Here is an 18,414-nt window from a genome sequence, read left to right as displayed (position 1 = left end):
AATTCATACATTAATCTAAGTTCTTGTTAAAGAGATTCAAGAAGGAATAATATGGTTGAAATCTATAAAGTTTACTAAATGACAAAACAGAGAGAACAAAAATATTTAAGAGAGATAGAGAGGGAGGCTTATATCCAGGGCTTCCAATGCAATGCACTTGTACATATGATTAGGGTTTAGGGATTTGGGATTATTTTCATAGTCAATTAATCTGTTGAATATTTTCTCGATTAATCGATTAGTTGTTTGGTCTATAATATGTCAGAAAAATGTGGATCTGTTTCCCAAAAGCCCAGGATGACGTCCTCAAATGTCTTGTTTTGTCCACAACTCAAAGATATTCAGTTTACTGTCACAGAGGAGATACGAAACTAGAACATATTCACATTTAACAAGCTGGAATCAAAGAATTTTTTACTTTTGTCTAAAAAAAATTACTCAAACCGACTAATCGATTATCAAAATAGTTGTCGATTACAGTTTTTTTTCCAATTGCTAATGTAGCAGGTGCAGATTGACGACAGAAGGATGAATCTGGTGCCACATATTTTAATTCAAAGAATACTCAGTTTCTGTAATTAACAGAAGAAAGACAATATAAGTTGCACTGTAGTTTCCACAAGCGTAATGGCTGCTGACATTAACAGACGATTTTGCAAAACTAAAAAAACAATAAAACCAAAAATGTTCCATTTGAACACAAAATACACTGCATCATTACAGCTGCCTCAGTTACATAATATACAGTGCTTCTAAACACATAAGTTTAACAGATTATATTCAGATATCCATTTCAAACATCTGGCATTGAATAACAAAAAGAAACCTAATCACAACTGCTCACACACCACGTTAGCCTAACAGAAAAAGCACTGACTTAACCAGCTAGCTAAGAGTAGTGCTAGTGTGTGTGTGTGATGCTAACGTTTTAAACTGTGACAACACACGTCAATAAGACTATTAGCTAAGTTAACAACACTAACATACTATCATGTTTTGATTCATACTCTTATTTACCTGTAATTAACAGAAGAAAGACAATATAAGTTGCACTGTAGTTTCCATAAGCGTAATGGCTGCCGACATTAACAGACGATTTTGCAAAACTAAAAAAACAATAAAACCAAAAATGTTCCATTTGAACACCCGCTAAACCACGAACGACTATAGCGATAACATTAACTAGCTAGCTGACTAGCAAAGGGAGCTTGTTGTCACAAACTTTCAGTGGTTTAAATGCCAGAGAATGCATATAATTACATCCAGTTATTTATCTGATAATGTATCCTAAATTTAACTTGTAACATGGGCTAATGGGTAGAGGTGACTTGTTGAGTCAGTGGCATGAATCTACTGTAAACCAAATTAACCTCAAAAACATAAAGTTTAGTACTGTTTTCCGAGCTCACTCACTTTGGGCTTGTAGCCGAGGCCATTTGCTTCCAGGCATCGCTTCCTGGAAGGCGACGTTGTGGGCTTAAAATACCAAACACCACAAGAGATTGGTCAACACTGACAGTAATGCAGCGCAATATGAAAGACTTCGTCTTAGGTTTACCAACCTGCAACTAATAATGAACAATATGAAACTAAAACGACATAAACTTAATTTAAAATGGCTTAGGAACTATAGGCAATTTAGAGGTGGATAAACGCACTTTGTAGCTGCGTAAACGCTATTTCTGAATTTTGGGAGGTGCGCAAACGGCGTTTACGTGCGTTTAGCCTCCACTACATCCCTGTCTCCAACAGAAAACACTGTTCACAAACAGCTCCAAACAGCTCTATTGTAGTCCAGCCTTTACGTCCAGTCTTTGTGAGACTCCCAACAAAAATGGAACAGAAGTGAGCCTCACTCTGTAGCTAAAACAGAGAGCTCAACACACAGGTTGAAAAGAGGAGCTGCAGCAATATGCAGTAGGCTACAACAAATATATGGTGTTTTCTGAAAATTAAACCACATAAACCTATTCTGGTACAACCTCTGAATAAAATTATGAACCTGAAAATGAGCATAATATGAGCACTTTAATTTTAAGGCAAAGGCCCTATTGAAACTGAAGGAATTATTATTCCTTCTTTTTCTTCTTCCACGCAATGAATCGCCTTTTTGGGGACCTTATCATACTCAAAAACTCACCAAACTTTGCACACGCATCAGTCCTGATGAAAAATTGATATTTTAAGGGTTTCGGGAATAGGCGCACAAAAATGGCTTGCTAGCGCTCCCTACAAAGTTAAAAAAAATTTAGCCACTGCAGTGTGTTTAACGTAGACTCACAAAACATGGTAACCATATGAAGAATGTCAAGACGTACAAAAAACGTCATTGGAGCCATACCCTAAACACAACAGGAAGTCCGCCATTTTGAATTGAACGTTCGAAATTAGTGCGATTTTGGCCTTTTCCACATGTCGTACTTTAACAAACTCCTCCTAGAGATTTTATCCGATCAACTTCAAATTTGGTCTGTACCATCTTAAGACGTTGAAAAGTTACTAAAAGAAAAACTCCCCCCTTTCACAGCTAATGAACTGTATGATGATATAGAGTCTTGTGTGAGGTATCATTGAACTCAGCAGGGAGTTCCCTTTTCATTGGTGACGATTTGCAGTGTCTGAGTGTCATGCAAATGCACGGTCGCAAGGAGTGGCGTCACCCAGATGCGCACAGAGGCGCGAGGGCCCGTCCAACGCTGCTTGCAGCTTTAATGTTGTAATACTTTTACTCAAGCAAAGGATCTAAATAGCCTACTTCTTCAGCTCCTGTTAGGTCCCTAGGTCCAAATACATAAGAAGCTTTGCAAATACAACATATTAACAAAACATTATTATTATTATTATTATTATTATTATTATTATTAAACAACATATTACAGAAACTGATGACAAAACAATAGTGTGCTCTAATGCATATAATTATAAGCTAAATATACTGTATTTCCTGATGAAATTATTATTAGATTAAATTCTCATGAACAGGGCTGTTGCTGTCCATGTGTACCAAGCTAAGATCATTTTATCTTAATAATAAAATACCTGCAACCAAAGAAATATTTTGGCCTGGGTTTAAAAAGACAAGTTTATTTATTTTCATCATTATTACCCTAAAATGATAATAAAGTTACAACCCCAACTTGTTATAGAGAATAGAAACGTTTAGATATTGTCTCCAAATCTAAAGAAAGGCAGTTCTACATAAATATATGAAGGTATTGTTTCCCATGTAGAAAAAAATTAATTATCTAAAACGTTTTAGTCTCATCCTAATATTCTCTTTCTGTTCACTGATCAAGTCCTTGCTGTTCTGAATTACATTTCTACTGTGCTGAAACTATTTTACCTAATTAACAAACTGTTAGTGTATCCTGGTTTGATTAAGTCTGTCTGCCTTGTCTTGACGTGTCAAGAGAAAGCATTTCTCTTTGTTTAGTGAGACCTTCTGTTCAGAGCCCAAGTTGGCACTAGCAAGGATACACACCTTATCTAATCAAAGGACTTTTTTTTAGTTTGAGCAGATGGTATTGGGTCTATGCAAATCGTCTTGTGAGTGAATGTCTTCTCAGCTTTTGTTAATTCAGTTGATTCCTTTAGCCTTGTATACAACTCTGGCCAGAGCCTCATTCTGGTCTGAACCAGCCACTGAATTGGACCTAACAGAACTTTTTCTTCCACACCCATCATTTTCTTAAGTTAAATATCAATAACTCAGTTATGTACTATATGTACACCCCCCCCCCCCCCCCCCCGTGACATTTGAAAATCTGCAGAAAAGTCTAGTCGTGGTTAAAGTCGTGTCAGCAGCACAAGGAGCAAAAATCTGCATCTTCGAAAACCTATGATCACAACAACTGAAATAAAATCATCTCTTTAAAGTTACAGAGCCCCGGAAGGGTAACGGCGAGATTTTTACAGGGGCGTGATGTCTCCTGTAAATCTTAGGGGAGACGCCAACTTGCTACACCTGTCCACATGGTGGTGCCATTGGCAAACCTTTGTATTTACATCACTTTGGTCAGCTTTAAAACAGCTTTAAGAGTGTGTGCTATGGTCTTATACCATTAGGAGGTGACTACACACAGAGAGAAGCAGACCAACAATGACATGTTGTCAACTTTTTGTTACATTGAAATACTTATAATCTCAAGTTAAATCATCATTTTGACTCTGCAAACACACGAGTCAGATTCGGAATTAGGTATTCATCCCTGGCACACATGCCAAATTTGCATCACCAAATAGACAAAACAAACCAATAACCAGGCTAAATAAAAAACGTGGAGGTAATTTCCACATAAAGAGTGAGAAAGAGATACACATGACTTACACAACAATATATCATCTTTATTTGTGATGAACAGAGTTTTATCTTATTTCACACATTGAATACAACAGCATAATGGTTTAATTAGCTCCCCAGAGCTGCTACAATTGATACAATTATGTCTGTCATTCCCTCTCTCTCTCCCTCACACAAACGCACACACACACACACACGCACACGCACACGCACACACACACACACACACACACACACACACACACACACACACAGCTCTCATGATCTACCCTGGGTTGCAGATGATGTCACGTCAAACACAGTGATGATGTCAGATCATCAGATGGGTCTCCGTTTGAAGAGGTCATTGCTTTTATGACGTCAGAGCGTCGTCTAGGAGTGTAAACAAACACGTGGACTATTTCAGACTACCACCTATAACTATGAAGGAACATGGAGGTCATAAATACTAATCACCATGACTTCAAGAGTGTGTGTGTGCTGAGGACTTCCTGATGTGTTGACAGATTGCTCTCTGCACCCATCATTGGCAATCTGTGAAGGGTGCTCGTCAACACTTTCAGTTGTTGTTGAGGACCCACCATGAAGCTGTGGAGGAGACGCAGAAGAAGAAAGAAATTACCCCCAAAAATGACCCCAATTGATGAGAATCTGTGGCTGTGTGTATTTGTGTAAGCTATGACACATTTATTCAGCACTGCCCTGTGTGCTGCGTGTGGCTGGTTATGCGAAGTGGGTAATGATGCTTGTGAGACTGAATTAAGATCAATTTCATGTAATAATGTAGGAAAAACAACACAAAGACAATTGCTTAGAACAAGTGCTGGGGAAAAAAATGACAAAAAGTGGACAAAAGCTTTACTTATTATAAATGAAAGGGAGTTAAAGTCTAACATGTTTGGTTTGATTTGGCAAAGGTGGAAGAGTGAGATAATTATCTGACTGTTAAATGTTGATTTACATAGTTAGCTTTAAAGCGATACAATTCCAGTTTGCCTTCTCCCCCCCAAAAAAATACAAAAAAAGAAACCTCAATGCAATTGCATTGCGCAACTTGCTTGTTTCCATAGCTTTCAACCAACTCTCATGGCCTTCCTCCGGAGTTGCTCAGTTGTGCAGATTGACAAAAGTTAATTATAACTTTAAAGTTTTGTTATTTAATTTGATATCATAAATATTAAGTTACATAAACAAATTATTTTCCAAGATAACTAATCAACCTCATCCCGAGCAAGGCCATGAGATGTGGTTGAAAGCTTTGGTCAGTTGGACCTTGTGTTGATATTCTGTTTTCTGTTCTTTTATTTTTTTGGTCAAACCGTTTCCAAAGTTGAAAATGAACCATCAAGCTCAATACTGATCCAAATCATACATTCTTTATGTGCTTATTCCAGCATTTCATTGAAACATTATCACATTCGTCAGACGAAATACTCAAATCAAAGATGCACAACACTTTTGGTATCTTTGAAAACGTTGGCATTCTGACTAGAATTTAAAATCATGCTCTAAGCCAAGGGTTTGAGGATTGTTTGTCTGCACAGCGTGTCTTTGTGATTGATGATGTACCAAAGGGCACCTGAGGCTGCAGAGTTTACCCTTTAGACGTGTAAGATGAGTGAGGTGAAAGTTGTATTGATTTTATTAGATGTGTTTGAGTTTGAGTTTGAGTGTGATGTGGGTAGAGAGTCAGACAGGAGCTTTAATGAATGTTCTTACCAGGAACCAGCATGGTGGTGATGCTCTCAGGAGTTTCCAGGAAGTCCACGTTCCCCCTCTGGAAGGTCTTACTGTAGTTGGTCTGCAGGTGACTGTGCAGAAGAAAACAGGAAGATTCATTCACTGGTCGTCATGGATAGGGTACATGTTTGTTAACTTACTTATTCATGACATCATTTTGCAAGGCTATTTGCTATCAAAAGTCAACTAATTAAAATCCCAGAAACAGTCAAATAAAGTCCCTAATTCAATTAGTAAAGTATGAAATATTTTTAAATCAAAATATTTTAGTTAGTTACTAGTTACTTTGCAGATTTAGATAATTAATACAAATTGGAAATCAACTTATAAAATATGATGTTGATTATTAGGTTTAGCAATCATACAGTATATAATGTTATTCAAATTAGCTCCACCTTTTCCAGCTGCAACATTAAAGTAATGAACACATTAATGCATCACTTATTATAATCCAGTAATATAATATATATGATTATATATGGTATACAGTCAAGCCCGAAATTATTCATACCCCTGGCAAATTCTGACTTAAAGTTACTTTTATTCAACCAGCAAGTCTTTTTTTTTGACCAGAAATGACACAGGTTTCTCCCAAAAGATAATAAGACGATGTACAAGAGGCATCATTGCGGAAAAAAATATTACTCATCTTTTATTTACATTTGAACAAAAAGTGGCATGTTCAAAATTATTCATACCCTTTGCAAACTGTCACAGTCTATGGGAAAACCCAAAGTTCTATACCATTCTAAATAGTCCAAGCTGTTGTAAAGCATCCTAATTACCCTGATTCATTGGCAACAGCTGTTTTAATCAAGTCAACAGGAGAAAAACAGAAGCTCTCTGCTGTTGGTTTGTGGACAGTCATGGCTAAGACAAAGGAGCTCAGTGAGGACCTGCGGCTACGCATTGTGGCTGCTCATAAGTCAGGAAAGGGCTATAAGACCATATCTAAATGTTTTGAAGTTTCAGTGGCTACAGTGCAAAGTATTATTAAAAAATACAAGACGTTCCGCACTGTGAAAAATCTCAGAGGATGTGGTCGGAAGCCAAAAGTGACACCTGTGCTGGCCAGGAGGATAGTGAGAGAGGTAAAAAAGAATCCAAGGATCACCACCAAGGCCATCCTGAAGAATCTGGACTCTGCTGGTGGCAACATCTCAAGGCAGACAGTCCAGCGGATACTACACACCGCTGGGTTCCATGGACGCAGACCAAGGAGGACACCACTTCTCCAGATAAGGCACACAAAAGCCTGCTTGGCCTTTGCAAATGCTCATCTGGACAAAGAAGAAGTTATCTGGTCTTCTGTTTTATGGTCAGATGAGGCAAAAATTGAATTGTTTGGCCACAATGATGTGGCCTTCATTTAGCGTACAAAAGGAGAAGCCTTCAGCCCTAAGAACACCATCCCCACTGTCAAACATGGCGGTGGGAACCTAATGTTTTGGGGGTGTTTTTCAGCTGGTGGACCAGGGAACATAATCACAGTAAACGGCACCATGAAAAAGGAGCAATACATCAAAATTCTCAACAACAACATCAGGCAGTCAGCAGAGAAACTTGGCCTTGGGCACCAGTGGACATTTCAGCACGACAACGACCCAAAACACACAGCAAAAGTGGTGAAGAAATGGTTAGCAGACGAAAACATTAACGTTTTGCAGTGGCCCAGCCAGAGTCCTGACTTAAATCCAATTGAGAATCTGTGGAGGGAGCTAAAGATCAGGATGATGGCAAGGAGACCCTCCAACCTGAAAGAGTTGGAGCTCATCGCTAAAGATGAATGGGCAAAAATACCAGTGGAGACATGCAAAAAGCTGGTCAGCAATTATAGGAAGTGTTTGATTGCTGTAATAGCCAATAAAGGCTTTCTATTGATTATTGAGAAGGGTATGAATAATTTTGAACATGCCACTTTTTGTTCAAATGGAAATAAAAGATGAGTAATATTTTTTTCCACAATGATGCCTCTTGTACATTGTCTTATGTTTTGGGAGAAGCCTGTGTCATTTCCGATCAAAAAAAAGACTTGCTGGTTGAATAAATGTAACTTTAAGTCAGAATTTGCCAGGGGTATGAATAATTTCAGGCTTGACTGTATATGATTATATACGTATTTCATTCTGAACTGGGTCATTCTGCATAATGACCTGCTTTGATGGTATCAGCCAATTGAATGGGCATTGAAATGTGTGCACCTAATTAAATATTGATGCTAATACTTTTGTACTTTTTTTTGCAGGACTTTTACTTGTAACAGAGTACTTCTATTTCTACACTGTAGTACTGCTACTTTAAGCATTTTAAGTAAAAGATGAGCACTTCTTCCACTACTGATTTTTGAATATACAAATGAGCTAAATCAACATAATTTCCATGTGAATGTTTCCTTTTATATTATAATTCCTATGGTATGTTATTTGAGATGTATTTTTGGCAGGATGGAATGGGTGGAGTATTCTGTGCACTACTATTCATGTCCTTGCATGTTGGGATAACTTCAGTAAAGAGAATTATATAAATGATATACTCCATTAGAGTATTTATATTAGTGTCATTATGTGTCATTAAGTGTCATTATCCTGAAAGTTCCAGCAGCAGAGTATGTGCATTGCTGTATCATTGAAACATTAAAGTTCATTTGAATGTTTACTATAGAAAATAACAAACTAGACTGACAAGTTATCTCTGTATCTCTGCTCCCACTGCTGTAATTCCTCATTAGGTTTGCCTCACATTGTACATCATCACTAAATGTAGTGTGAACTAGACCTCTCAGCGAGTTCAAGCTGAGCAAAGAACATCATTTGTGGGGGTTTATTTGAACAGGCCACAGTGTATTAGTTGTACTGCATAATGTGCAGGCAAAATACTTACTTCTTCCACACGTTGTTGTGCTCCCAGAATTCATAGAGAATGAAGCGTGATTCATTCGCCAGCCGCTGAACTGCAATGCTGCCAAATGCAAAACAGGAGAGAGCACAAGTTATGCAATCACTAATTAGTGTGCGACATCATGTCCCCTAGCACAGCCTCTGTGTCTGGACTGTTTTCCACCCTCTGACACACACCGACTGGGAGCAGGCAATGTGAATCTATCAAATAATGTTTCTGTGGCTTCACCCTCAAATTATGATTATTTTGTGTTTTGTCAGAGGGTTTTAGTCTCATTTTAAAATGAGCAAACATGACTTTTAGTACTTCGAGAAACAGTCGTGACAAAGCTTGTAAATGTCATTCTGTCCTTTGGGCTGCTGAATTTTGTCTGAAACCAAAGTGACAGTTCATGTGAGATGTTATTTCTAATGTTTGAAATAAAAACAAAACTAAATTATTTTATCTATTGATAATTAAAGCGTTACGGTCTGATGCTACACTGATGCTACACTAAAGCCTTTAGTTTTGACAGGAGAGCCAAAACATCTTACAGCCGTTTCACTAATGTTTCTATTTTAAAGTTTCATGATTGATTCAATGTTGCTTGTAATCTTAGGAAGTTTTCTGAGATTATCATAGGAATAAACCATTTACCAGCCGTACACTGTAGATCCTTGATTTCCACATTGAAAAAGATGCACAAAGCTCTTAGCTACAGAGGGGATGATGTAAATCCATGCAGATTTGAGTCATTATTCTACACATTACGCTGCAGATACAGTGAGCACATGTAGGTATAAAGTGTTGTTTTTGTATTGAAATGTTGCTCAAGATTTTGAGGAGTATTTTTTACATTTTCTTTTGGATGTCTCTTGTATTCCCATGCCCCTCTTCATAAAAAAATTGGTTACAAACTAGAAAGAACAGAAATAGCATGCAGTAAAAAAAAAAAAAACTGATACAACGTGAACAAAAAGAATATAAGCTGACTGTAGACATCCAGTCTGGGCACAGGCACACTCCATGTACTGTCTGAGAGCCAAACGAAACTCCTCCAGCTCGTCCTCCAGCACTGGCAGCTGCCTCTGGACTATCAGGATGTGCTGTAAAAATGAAACACAGAGAAACACACATACAGTCACACAGAAACGTGAACGCACGCAAAGTCAGAAGATCAGGATTTGTTTCTAGTGGAGAGAGAGAATCTGAAATAGCTGAAGGACGTTCAGAAATCTGGCAGTGTTTCACATTGACTCAGAGAGTTAACAGAAAACTGGCGATTGATCCAGATCTGTCAGGTGAACACTGGGACATTTATAATCTTTTCTTACACTTTGATAATGAACAAAAATAAAGCATCTGAATCTTGTTGTACAAAGGTGTGAACGGCAGAGAAGAGGAAACAGGAAGACCTTCCATAATCATGACAATAAAAAGCCTGCTAATAATTTCCCGTGGCTGATGAGGAATTGTTGACAGAGGCAGAGAGGCTGATGGGAACAGGAAGTGAATAGTCTGCCTGTTGGCCTAAGGTGTGTGTCTGTGTTAATGATGTGTGATGTGTCTGTGTGTGTGACTGATAAAACACCTTAGGATCTTCTCTCAGAGGCTAATTTGGGAGAAACACACACACACACACACACACACACACACACACACACACACACACACACACACACACACACAGAGTGGTTTTCTCTCGGCTACACATTTATTCCCAGGGACAAACACACCAATGACATGGCGTAAAGGGCTGCGGGTCAGACTCGACCTACATGGGACGCACACTTTACTAAAAAAAACTAAAACACCCATGCTTTTAAAGATACAGTAGGTAAGACTTATAAAAATAACTTTCTGTCATATATCCTGAAACTGACCCTATGTTCGAGTAGAAGTACATGAAGCAGGTCATTTAAAAAAAACATCCAGCTCCTCTGGCACTACCTACAGCCTGTAGTGTGATTTGCAAAAATCCACCGCTCCCTGTTCAGATGCACCAATCATGGCCAGGGGGGGTCGTCTAACTGCGTGTCAATCACTGCTCATGCACACACATTCATTCTCCCTTGTGGGGGGGAGGGGCTTAGGACACCGTTTGGGCTTTAGCAGAAAGGGGGGGAGGGACTGAGAAGTTGTCGATGTTCAAATTCTTTGGTTAAATCCTGGATCTTCACAATCCTACCTACAGCACCTTTAAGTGAAATTTTTAAATGACTGAATTGAGTGAAATGGCAACTTCCCCCACACATCCTTTTGATTTAAAAAACAGTAACTTAAACTTTTTTTCAGTTTTATATATATGTGTGCCCAACAATACTTGAAGGGTCTTAAAATATATTTTTCTTAAAATTTTTTCAAAAAGAATACTGGTAATAATTGGTTTTGGCTTCCTTATTTTGGAATCAAACTCTGCAAATGAGCTTTAAAAAAAGGAAAAACTCCCTTATATTATCTTCCTTTCTCTTTTAGATATTTCTTTATGAATCTTTTACAGTAATAGCATCTCTGCTGTTGTGTATGTTGCTGTGAAGAACAATATTTCGCTTCCATACAGTATATGATAGTGACAATAAAGAATCTTAAATATTCTACTATAAATGTCCTTCCTCTTCATGATGAGAAATCCTTCTGCAAGTGTTGGTGTTGGTCTGCTATGTTGTCAGCTACAGAGTATTTCAGCCGAGATATGATATGACAGGGAATGATAACATGCACATAAACACCTGCACGCTGTGTAGTTAAAAACACACCCACACTGTACACGAGTACAAGCCTGGAGGACAATTAATGAGCCAGTAGGTTTACACACAATGGGTAGCTAAAACAAATATAGGCTATGTCCTGTTATTATAGTGTTTATACTGTATTTATATATACTTTAATACCCACTCGAATATACACTCTCTCTTCCTCAAACATCCACATACCTCCAAGTCTAATATTGAGCCTTAAACGAAGAGATTAAAGATAAAGAAGGAAGAAAGAAGGGAATACGTTTCTGTCAAGTTTCAGCCCTGCTGTTGCTATGACAACCGCTGAGTGGTTATTATTATCAGTGTGGAGGCCACACTGATGATAATAATAACCACTCAGCAGTAAAACTCCACCACTTGAGAACAGAGTGACACAGAGTGGACGACACCGCAGCAAAAACAGTAAAAAAGTAGATTAAAGTCAGAAAAACTAACCGATTTGCTCTCCAAGACCTCCTCTTCAACGGGCTCCAGACGAATCTCCTGCAGAACAAAACACACAATGATATGATGCCCCAATAGTGATAAACTTTGCACCCTGTTTTGCACAGTCTCAGTCACATTTCTTAAAGTGGCCATATTATGCTCATTTTCAGGTTCATAATTGTAATTTGAGATTGTATCAGAATGGGTTTACATGATTTCATTTTCAAAAAACACCATATTTTTGTTGTACTGCCCATTGCTACAGATCCTCTTTTCACCCTGTGTTCAGGTCTCTGGTTTAGCTACAGAGTGAGGCCTCTCAACTTCTGTAACATCTTTGTTGGCAGTCGCACATGCACAGTAGCTAGGTAAGCTCACAATTGCTAGCTAGCTGTTTCTCCAATTTCGGCCTGTACAAGGCAGGATTAGCCGGGAGACTTCTTCTAAACGAGGGCGCACTTCCAACTTTGCGTGGAATACCTGCAGAACAGGGACATGTAAGTAGTTCTATACAATTTATTTTATAGATTACGGTGAATTTGTGTGTGTTGTAGCAGTGTTTTGCCATCGAGAACGAGCTAGCATGCTAGCGCTAGCATGCTAACGGTTAGCCCCCTAACCCCCTCGTTTCAGCTAGGTTCGTAGAAAGCTGTGCAGATTTTGAACAGCTCACCCGGAGACTGACGGCAGGACACATTCAGAAACCCATATCTCACTCAAAACAGCATGGATGTTTTTTTTTCAAAGTTTGTATGCGTGTGGAAGCACCAGAGACACAACATGTCAATTTTTTTCGTAATATGTGCACTTTAAACCTGTAATTACTGGCCACTAGGGGGCAGCAGAAATGTGAGCCATATTTAAATATAAAAACATAGATTATTGCTGCTTTAAAGACTTATTGTGTTTAAACTTTCATCTACCAAAGTGGATCCCAATTTTTTTGGCTCGTGAGAATTTAAACTAAAGCAATGTCTACCTTTGACCCTTGTCAATGGTTCACATATGTCAACTGATTATTCATCACTGTTCAACTCAAAAGTTAATTATTTGCTTGTTTTATATGAACAATAAAAATGTACAATCAGACAGTCATTTACAAGAAAAAAAGGAAAGATTAGAAGACAGGATAAAAAAGTAAACATTACTGTCTTTTTGTAGTAGAAATATTTTTTTATACTCCCCCCTCCAATTTATATTTTAGTTCCTTGTGGACTAAAATGTATGTTTGCAAAATGTAGCCTAGTAAAATAAACAACTAAGAAAAATCAAACTTCAAATCAGATATCAGATTTCATGCTATGTTCAACACACACAGATAGCAGCTGTGAGAGTTTGTATGCAGCGGATATTTCCCGTGTACTGTACATATGTGTATGTGTTCGCACGTGGGAGGGTGTTGTTGTGTTGAGATAATTTGTTGATGTTGTTGTGAGTCCACTTGCCATCATTTGTGGTTAATCTGAGAAAACGATGTAAAGACCAGATGGCCGCCATGGTGACAGGAGACAGACGAAGATCAAAAATAACAGAAGCAAAAAAGAAAAAGAAGGAGAGGAGAGTACGGAGAGAAAGGAAGTCACCTTTTTTTCTAGACGGTCGATAAGCCTCTGCAGTCTGTTGACCTGGATCATCCACTGGCTGTCTTCCTCATAAACACCTGGAGACACAGGCAGGATGGGTTTCAGACAGCAAGAGTCAACAACAAAGGTGAAGGGATGAAAGGTGCATATATCGACTGTATTTTACCATTTTTTTCTCCAATGATTGTTTGAACTAAATACCTCTAAAATAATGGCGGCGTCCCAGAAGGCATTTCAAGATTTCCTTTCATGTAATGCAACGAACAGACATGCCAATCAATAGAAAAGCTTTGAGACCTGTAATCAAAGTTTATAGAAGCTCTGTAGCTGTGCCACAAATCTCCCAGCAACCATGGCTGGAGATACTGAGTCATTTGGCTCTTTGTAGTTTTGCTTATTTAAAGCTAATGCACTTGCACTTACTACTTGTTATCTGGAGTTTGCACCTTCAGGGTTGAAAACACTTAATTGGAAGTTGCTTTGGATAAAAGCGTCAGCTAAATGACATGTAATGTAATGTAATGTAATGTAATGCAGGTCTAACGGTAAACTGACTGTGTGCAAACAGTAGTTTACTTATTTAACATCATACCTACAGAATTGCAGTGCTCGAATTATGTGGGAGCCAGAGGGAGCCGAGCTCTCATAGAGTGAGGACTGGCTCCCATGAAAGAAACAAAGTCTAAAATCTGAGGGGGTCTCTCACATCTGAAGGTGTCTGCCATATGTGGCATTGTAATTTAATCTTAAACAACGCTCATCATTATCCATCCCTGTGCGGTCTCTTACCATTAAATACGTTAAATTAAAATATAAAATATAGGCTACTATGGGACGTAGACCTGAGCCTACCCTACACTCATGAACGCAGCATGACTACACTTCACCACCACACCACTAGGCTATGTGAGCAAACCGCATAGGCTACGATCGATTTGACAGCACTCGCAAGTCCGAAGAAGTCACCTTGCTTTTAGCTTAATGTGCTTTTGAGGTAAATACCACCAATACATCTTAAATAAATAAATCTGTAGCTATCCTCTGCCATTCAGAGCTCCGGAAAAGTTCCCAGATATTTTGAAACACTTGTCAGCAATTCAATGCAATCTCTGATGGCGGAATATTCAGTGAATAGGCTTCCCAACAACATCGCAGTGCAAATTCCAAAATTGTTCGTCTATTTATTTCCACAGTTCCACACAAGATGACTGAACACCCAGGTGTTGTTATCACTACGTGCACATTATAAGACTAGAACATAGTTTGGCTGTGCAATGGCTTTATTCATTTCTGCCAGTTAGTGCATTTTCCCTGTGTATAAGTTAAAGACTACATGCATTATTGTGTTTGACACTGAGGATATCTGAGACGGTGGTCTGGTTCAAATGAGTTATGTTTTATTTCATTGTGAAATTGAAAATAACACTCAGACTAAATCGTTTAGTCTATTTCTTTGTATTGCGAAATTGAAATGAAATATGGACTATTACAATCAATAATATGATGAAATTAATTAAAAAGGACTCCATTTCTGTCCATGTCTGTTGTGTGCGTGTGTCAAGATAATAGCCTCGGCCTACCGTGCGCATATACTGCGCAAAGCACTATGTGCAGGGTGTGCCAACTTTTTTTTATGAGATAGAGAGACCCCCTTAAAGACAAAAAGATCGCTCGAGCACTGCAGAATTGTCTTTGGAAATAATACAATGCAACTTTAACATCCACCATAGTGGAAGTCACGTTTCTTAAGATGGCCCTAAATCCCAAATTTGTCTTTACAAAAAATACAGCAGTAAAAAACCCATTAATAACAGCACATACCATTGTAAACAACAGCTAAACAAATATTACAGACATAGGCTGCCTGTCTAGAAAAGTCGTCAGAATAAAATTTAAAACATTTACTGTTTGCATTGGCGGTAAATGACTCTGTGGTCATTTCTGTATTCATTCATACTTAATGATTTTCGCACTACCTGATATTGGAGAAATATTATGTCTACTGTTTAGGCAGTTTGCAGCACGAGAGAAAGTGTATGCATGCAAACGATGCATTACGAGCCAAACAAGCATCAGCAAACACACTGCAGGCTGGCGCACTTATGCATCACAAACCAGGGAGCTCTTTGCTGATTATCTAACTGTATACCGTAGCACCTGGTATGTATATCATATATGTTTGTGTTCAATGATTCTCCTACTTAAAATGAAAGTGAAACTGAACACTCACAGCACATGGTGTTTCGAGATTGAGGTCTGACATCTCCCACACTCATACCTCCCGTGAGCAACAGTAAAGTGCCAGAGCATTCAATGGCTTTGGGTCGACACACGGGAGCACACAATGAGAACAAAAGCCTCCACTTCAATCTCTCTCTGTCAGTTTCTTTCTCACACCTACATGACCTCCCTCAATTCCTTCTGTGCTCGGCATTTTTGCTTCTGGCATCTACAAGATAACGTAACTCGAACCCACCTGCACTGACGAGACTGAGGAGAGGGTTGTTGGGAGAGAGGCTGCTGTTTCTCTGAAGCCTCCGATTGGAGCGACGACCTGACCACTGGATGGACAGAACCTCTGGCTTCAGCGGGCCCTGTCTGGAATCCAAACAGGGAGATAATTATCAGACATCAAACATATTTTAGCCTGTTTTCTTTTAACATTGTTGCAGTTGCATTACAATGTAAACATAGTAACACTGACATTAAATTACCTGTTGTTCAGTGGTTCTTGTGGTTCACTGCACTTACCACATAAACAGATGGATCACACAAAATTCTTGGCTTACATACAATGTGACTTTGTAATTTCATTAACGACAAAATAGAACCTGAGAAGAAAGTGCATTTTGAACAGTGTATTGTATGACTCATTTTGCCAAAGAAAGAGGCCAAAGAAGAGGGATAATGTTATGAAATTTAAGATGGCACCAGGTGACCGAAGCAATCTCAGCTCAAGTCTGAAGTTGTCCGGGCTTACGTTACATTTGTATGTTGTGTTGGTTTGACAGTGATGCTAATGCTAATGACAAGGTACATGCAGCCACAGGGTGACATCACCTAAGATTTATATCTTTGTGTTGTCAAGTTGTTCGGTCCCGTATTTTGAGAAGACCTCAGGGTGTCTTTGGCAATGTGCAATGCACATGTTTATACGCGGTGTGTGAGTTTTGTGCAAATGTAAGAGCAAAAAGGGTGCTTTGTGAAGTTTTTCAGACACCCTACTGATATTTTTACTGATAGATAATTTCAGGTTTATTCCTTAAAGTGTTTAATAGTTCATGTTTACATCTTTCAGGTAAATGCAATTCATGGCAAGATATTTACAACATTAATAGTCTTTTCCTTTGTACTTGTTTTTAATTTAGCTGTGGGCTAAGCCACACTAATTGGCTGATAGCTGTCGATTTATATTTAGCTTACAGACATCAATCTTCACATCTAACTCTCTAAATGTCAAACTATACCCCTAATCCCCTAATCTTTATTCAGTGCTTGGCATTTGGGCTTTGACTATACAGTACATCTCATAAACAGTGAGGTAACTATAATCTAAATATGAAGACCTGTGACTATGTGTTTTCTAAAATACTAAAATCCCTGTCAGTTTATTTAGAATGTGCACCTTTTGTTAGGAGGACTGTGGGAGAATTCTCAGCTTTAATTGCTAAAACCCGTCTGTGATCAATAAAAGATCACCAGCCCTTGCATGTTCCTACCACAGGCTTTATGTTAGCTTAAGGGAGGGAGAGGAGGTTAACAGCTGAAGAGCTGTGGCCAGAAGATCCAGGACCTTTTTGTCCATGTTTCACCTATTCTGTTTCCAACTCAGACTTAGTTTTAAAAGACAGCAGATTAAGCATGCATTAAAGAAAAAAATCTTATCTATTGGGCAAATAACAACAAATTACCAAGAGGAAAGTAATATTACTTTTGAAATGAACCACATGACTTATGAATACAAAGCTCAAGCTCAGCTCTGAGTCATACCTTGCATCCATGAATTTGACCTCCTGTTTTTCCCTGTTCACACAAAAAAATGACCACAGAAACCAATTTAAAGCCACCAGAGAAACAACCAGATCCTCTAGATGTTTGAAAGAACCGAGTGTTGCGTTCAGATGCACAGGGGAATTATTCAAGTGTGGCAATTCAGAGACAGATGCTGGAGGAGAAGAAGCTGTTCTGGGAGCGAGGGACAGTTACACTTTGAAATGACATGAGAGGGGAAAAGAGAAAGAAACATTTATAGTAGGTGAGGAAAGGAAAGAAAAGAAAAGAAGAGACTCTCAGATGTCAATTCTGGAAGCCCATCATTTTCTGCCACTGAAAGTAAGTGTTAACATGGTCATGGTGAGAAAAGGGATACAACAATCCTTTTAAACTGAACTCAAGCTAAAACATGTTGACAAAACCACTACTATTGCTAATAAAGTGGTTAAATGCTGCAAAAGAGCTGCATTTGATAAATGATGAAATACTTTGCCATCATTTTTCAACTGGGGAGATAATGTAGACAAATATACTAGTTAGTGGGTCAGTATGCTTTAAATAATTTGATTTGTGTTTTTACAAACCAATGGGTCCTTGATTTTAGAAAGTGGCAGAAAAAAGCAGCTTCTCATTTCTAAATGGCGATCATTGATTTTGTTGGCTGAAAATTGTCTGTTGTTGGCAGATGTTATGACCGGACAGCTAGCTTGCTAATTAAGCTATCTTTACCTCCATG

The 18,414-nt window shown here is 38.4% G+C and overlaps 1 protein-coding gene across 1 annotated transcript in view; it reads right to left on the bottom strand.

Moving 5' to 3' along the window:
- Window positions 1–4,504: 4,504 nt before the first annotated feature.
- necab1 (N-terminal EF-hand calcium binding protein 1) overlaps window positions 4,505–18,414 on the bottom strand; it is a 38,397-nt gene continuing 24,487 nt past the window's right edge. The window contains exons 7-13 of the mRNA XM_078267944.1: window positions 16,162–16,283; window positions 13,686–13,762; window positions 12,112–12,159; window positions 9,911–10,023; window positions 8,921–8,998; window positions 6,020–6,111; window positions 4,505–4,888 (exon numbers count right to left, since the gene is read on the bottom strand). Of these exons, the coding sequence (XP_078124070.1) occupies window positions 4,860–4,888; window positions 6,020–6,111; window positions 8,921–8,998; window positions 9,911–10,023; window positions 12,112–12,159; window positions 13,686–13,762; window positions 16,162–16,283 (559 nt within the window). The 3' untranslated portion in view covers window positions 4,505–4,859. The remainder of the gene's footprint in view (window positions 4,889–6,019; window positions 6,112–8,920; window positions 8,999–9,910; window positions 10,024–12,111; window positions 12,160–13,685; window positions 13,763–16,161; window positions 16,284–18,414) is intronic.

This window comes from Sander vitreus, chromosome 14 (genome assembly GCF_031162955.1).
Source record: "Sander vitreus isolate 19-12246 chromosome 14, sanVit1, whole genome shotgun sequence".
In the NCBI taxonomy this organism is placed as follows: Eukaryota; Metazoa; Chordata; class Actinopteri; order Perciformes; family Percidae; genus Sander; species Sander vitreus.
The sequence above is the reverse complement of the archived record's forward strand: the minus strand, read 5'-3'. Positions and strand labels throughout refer to the sequence as shown.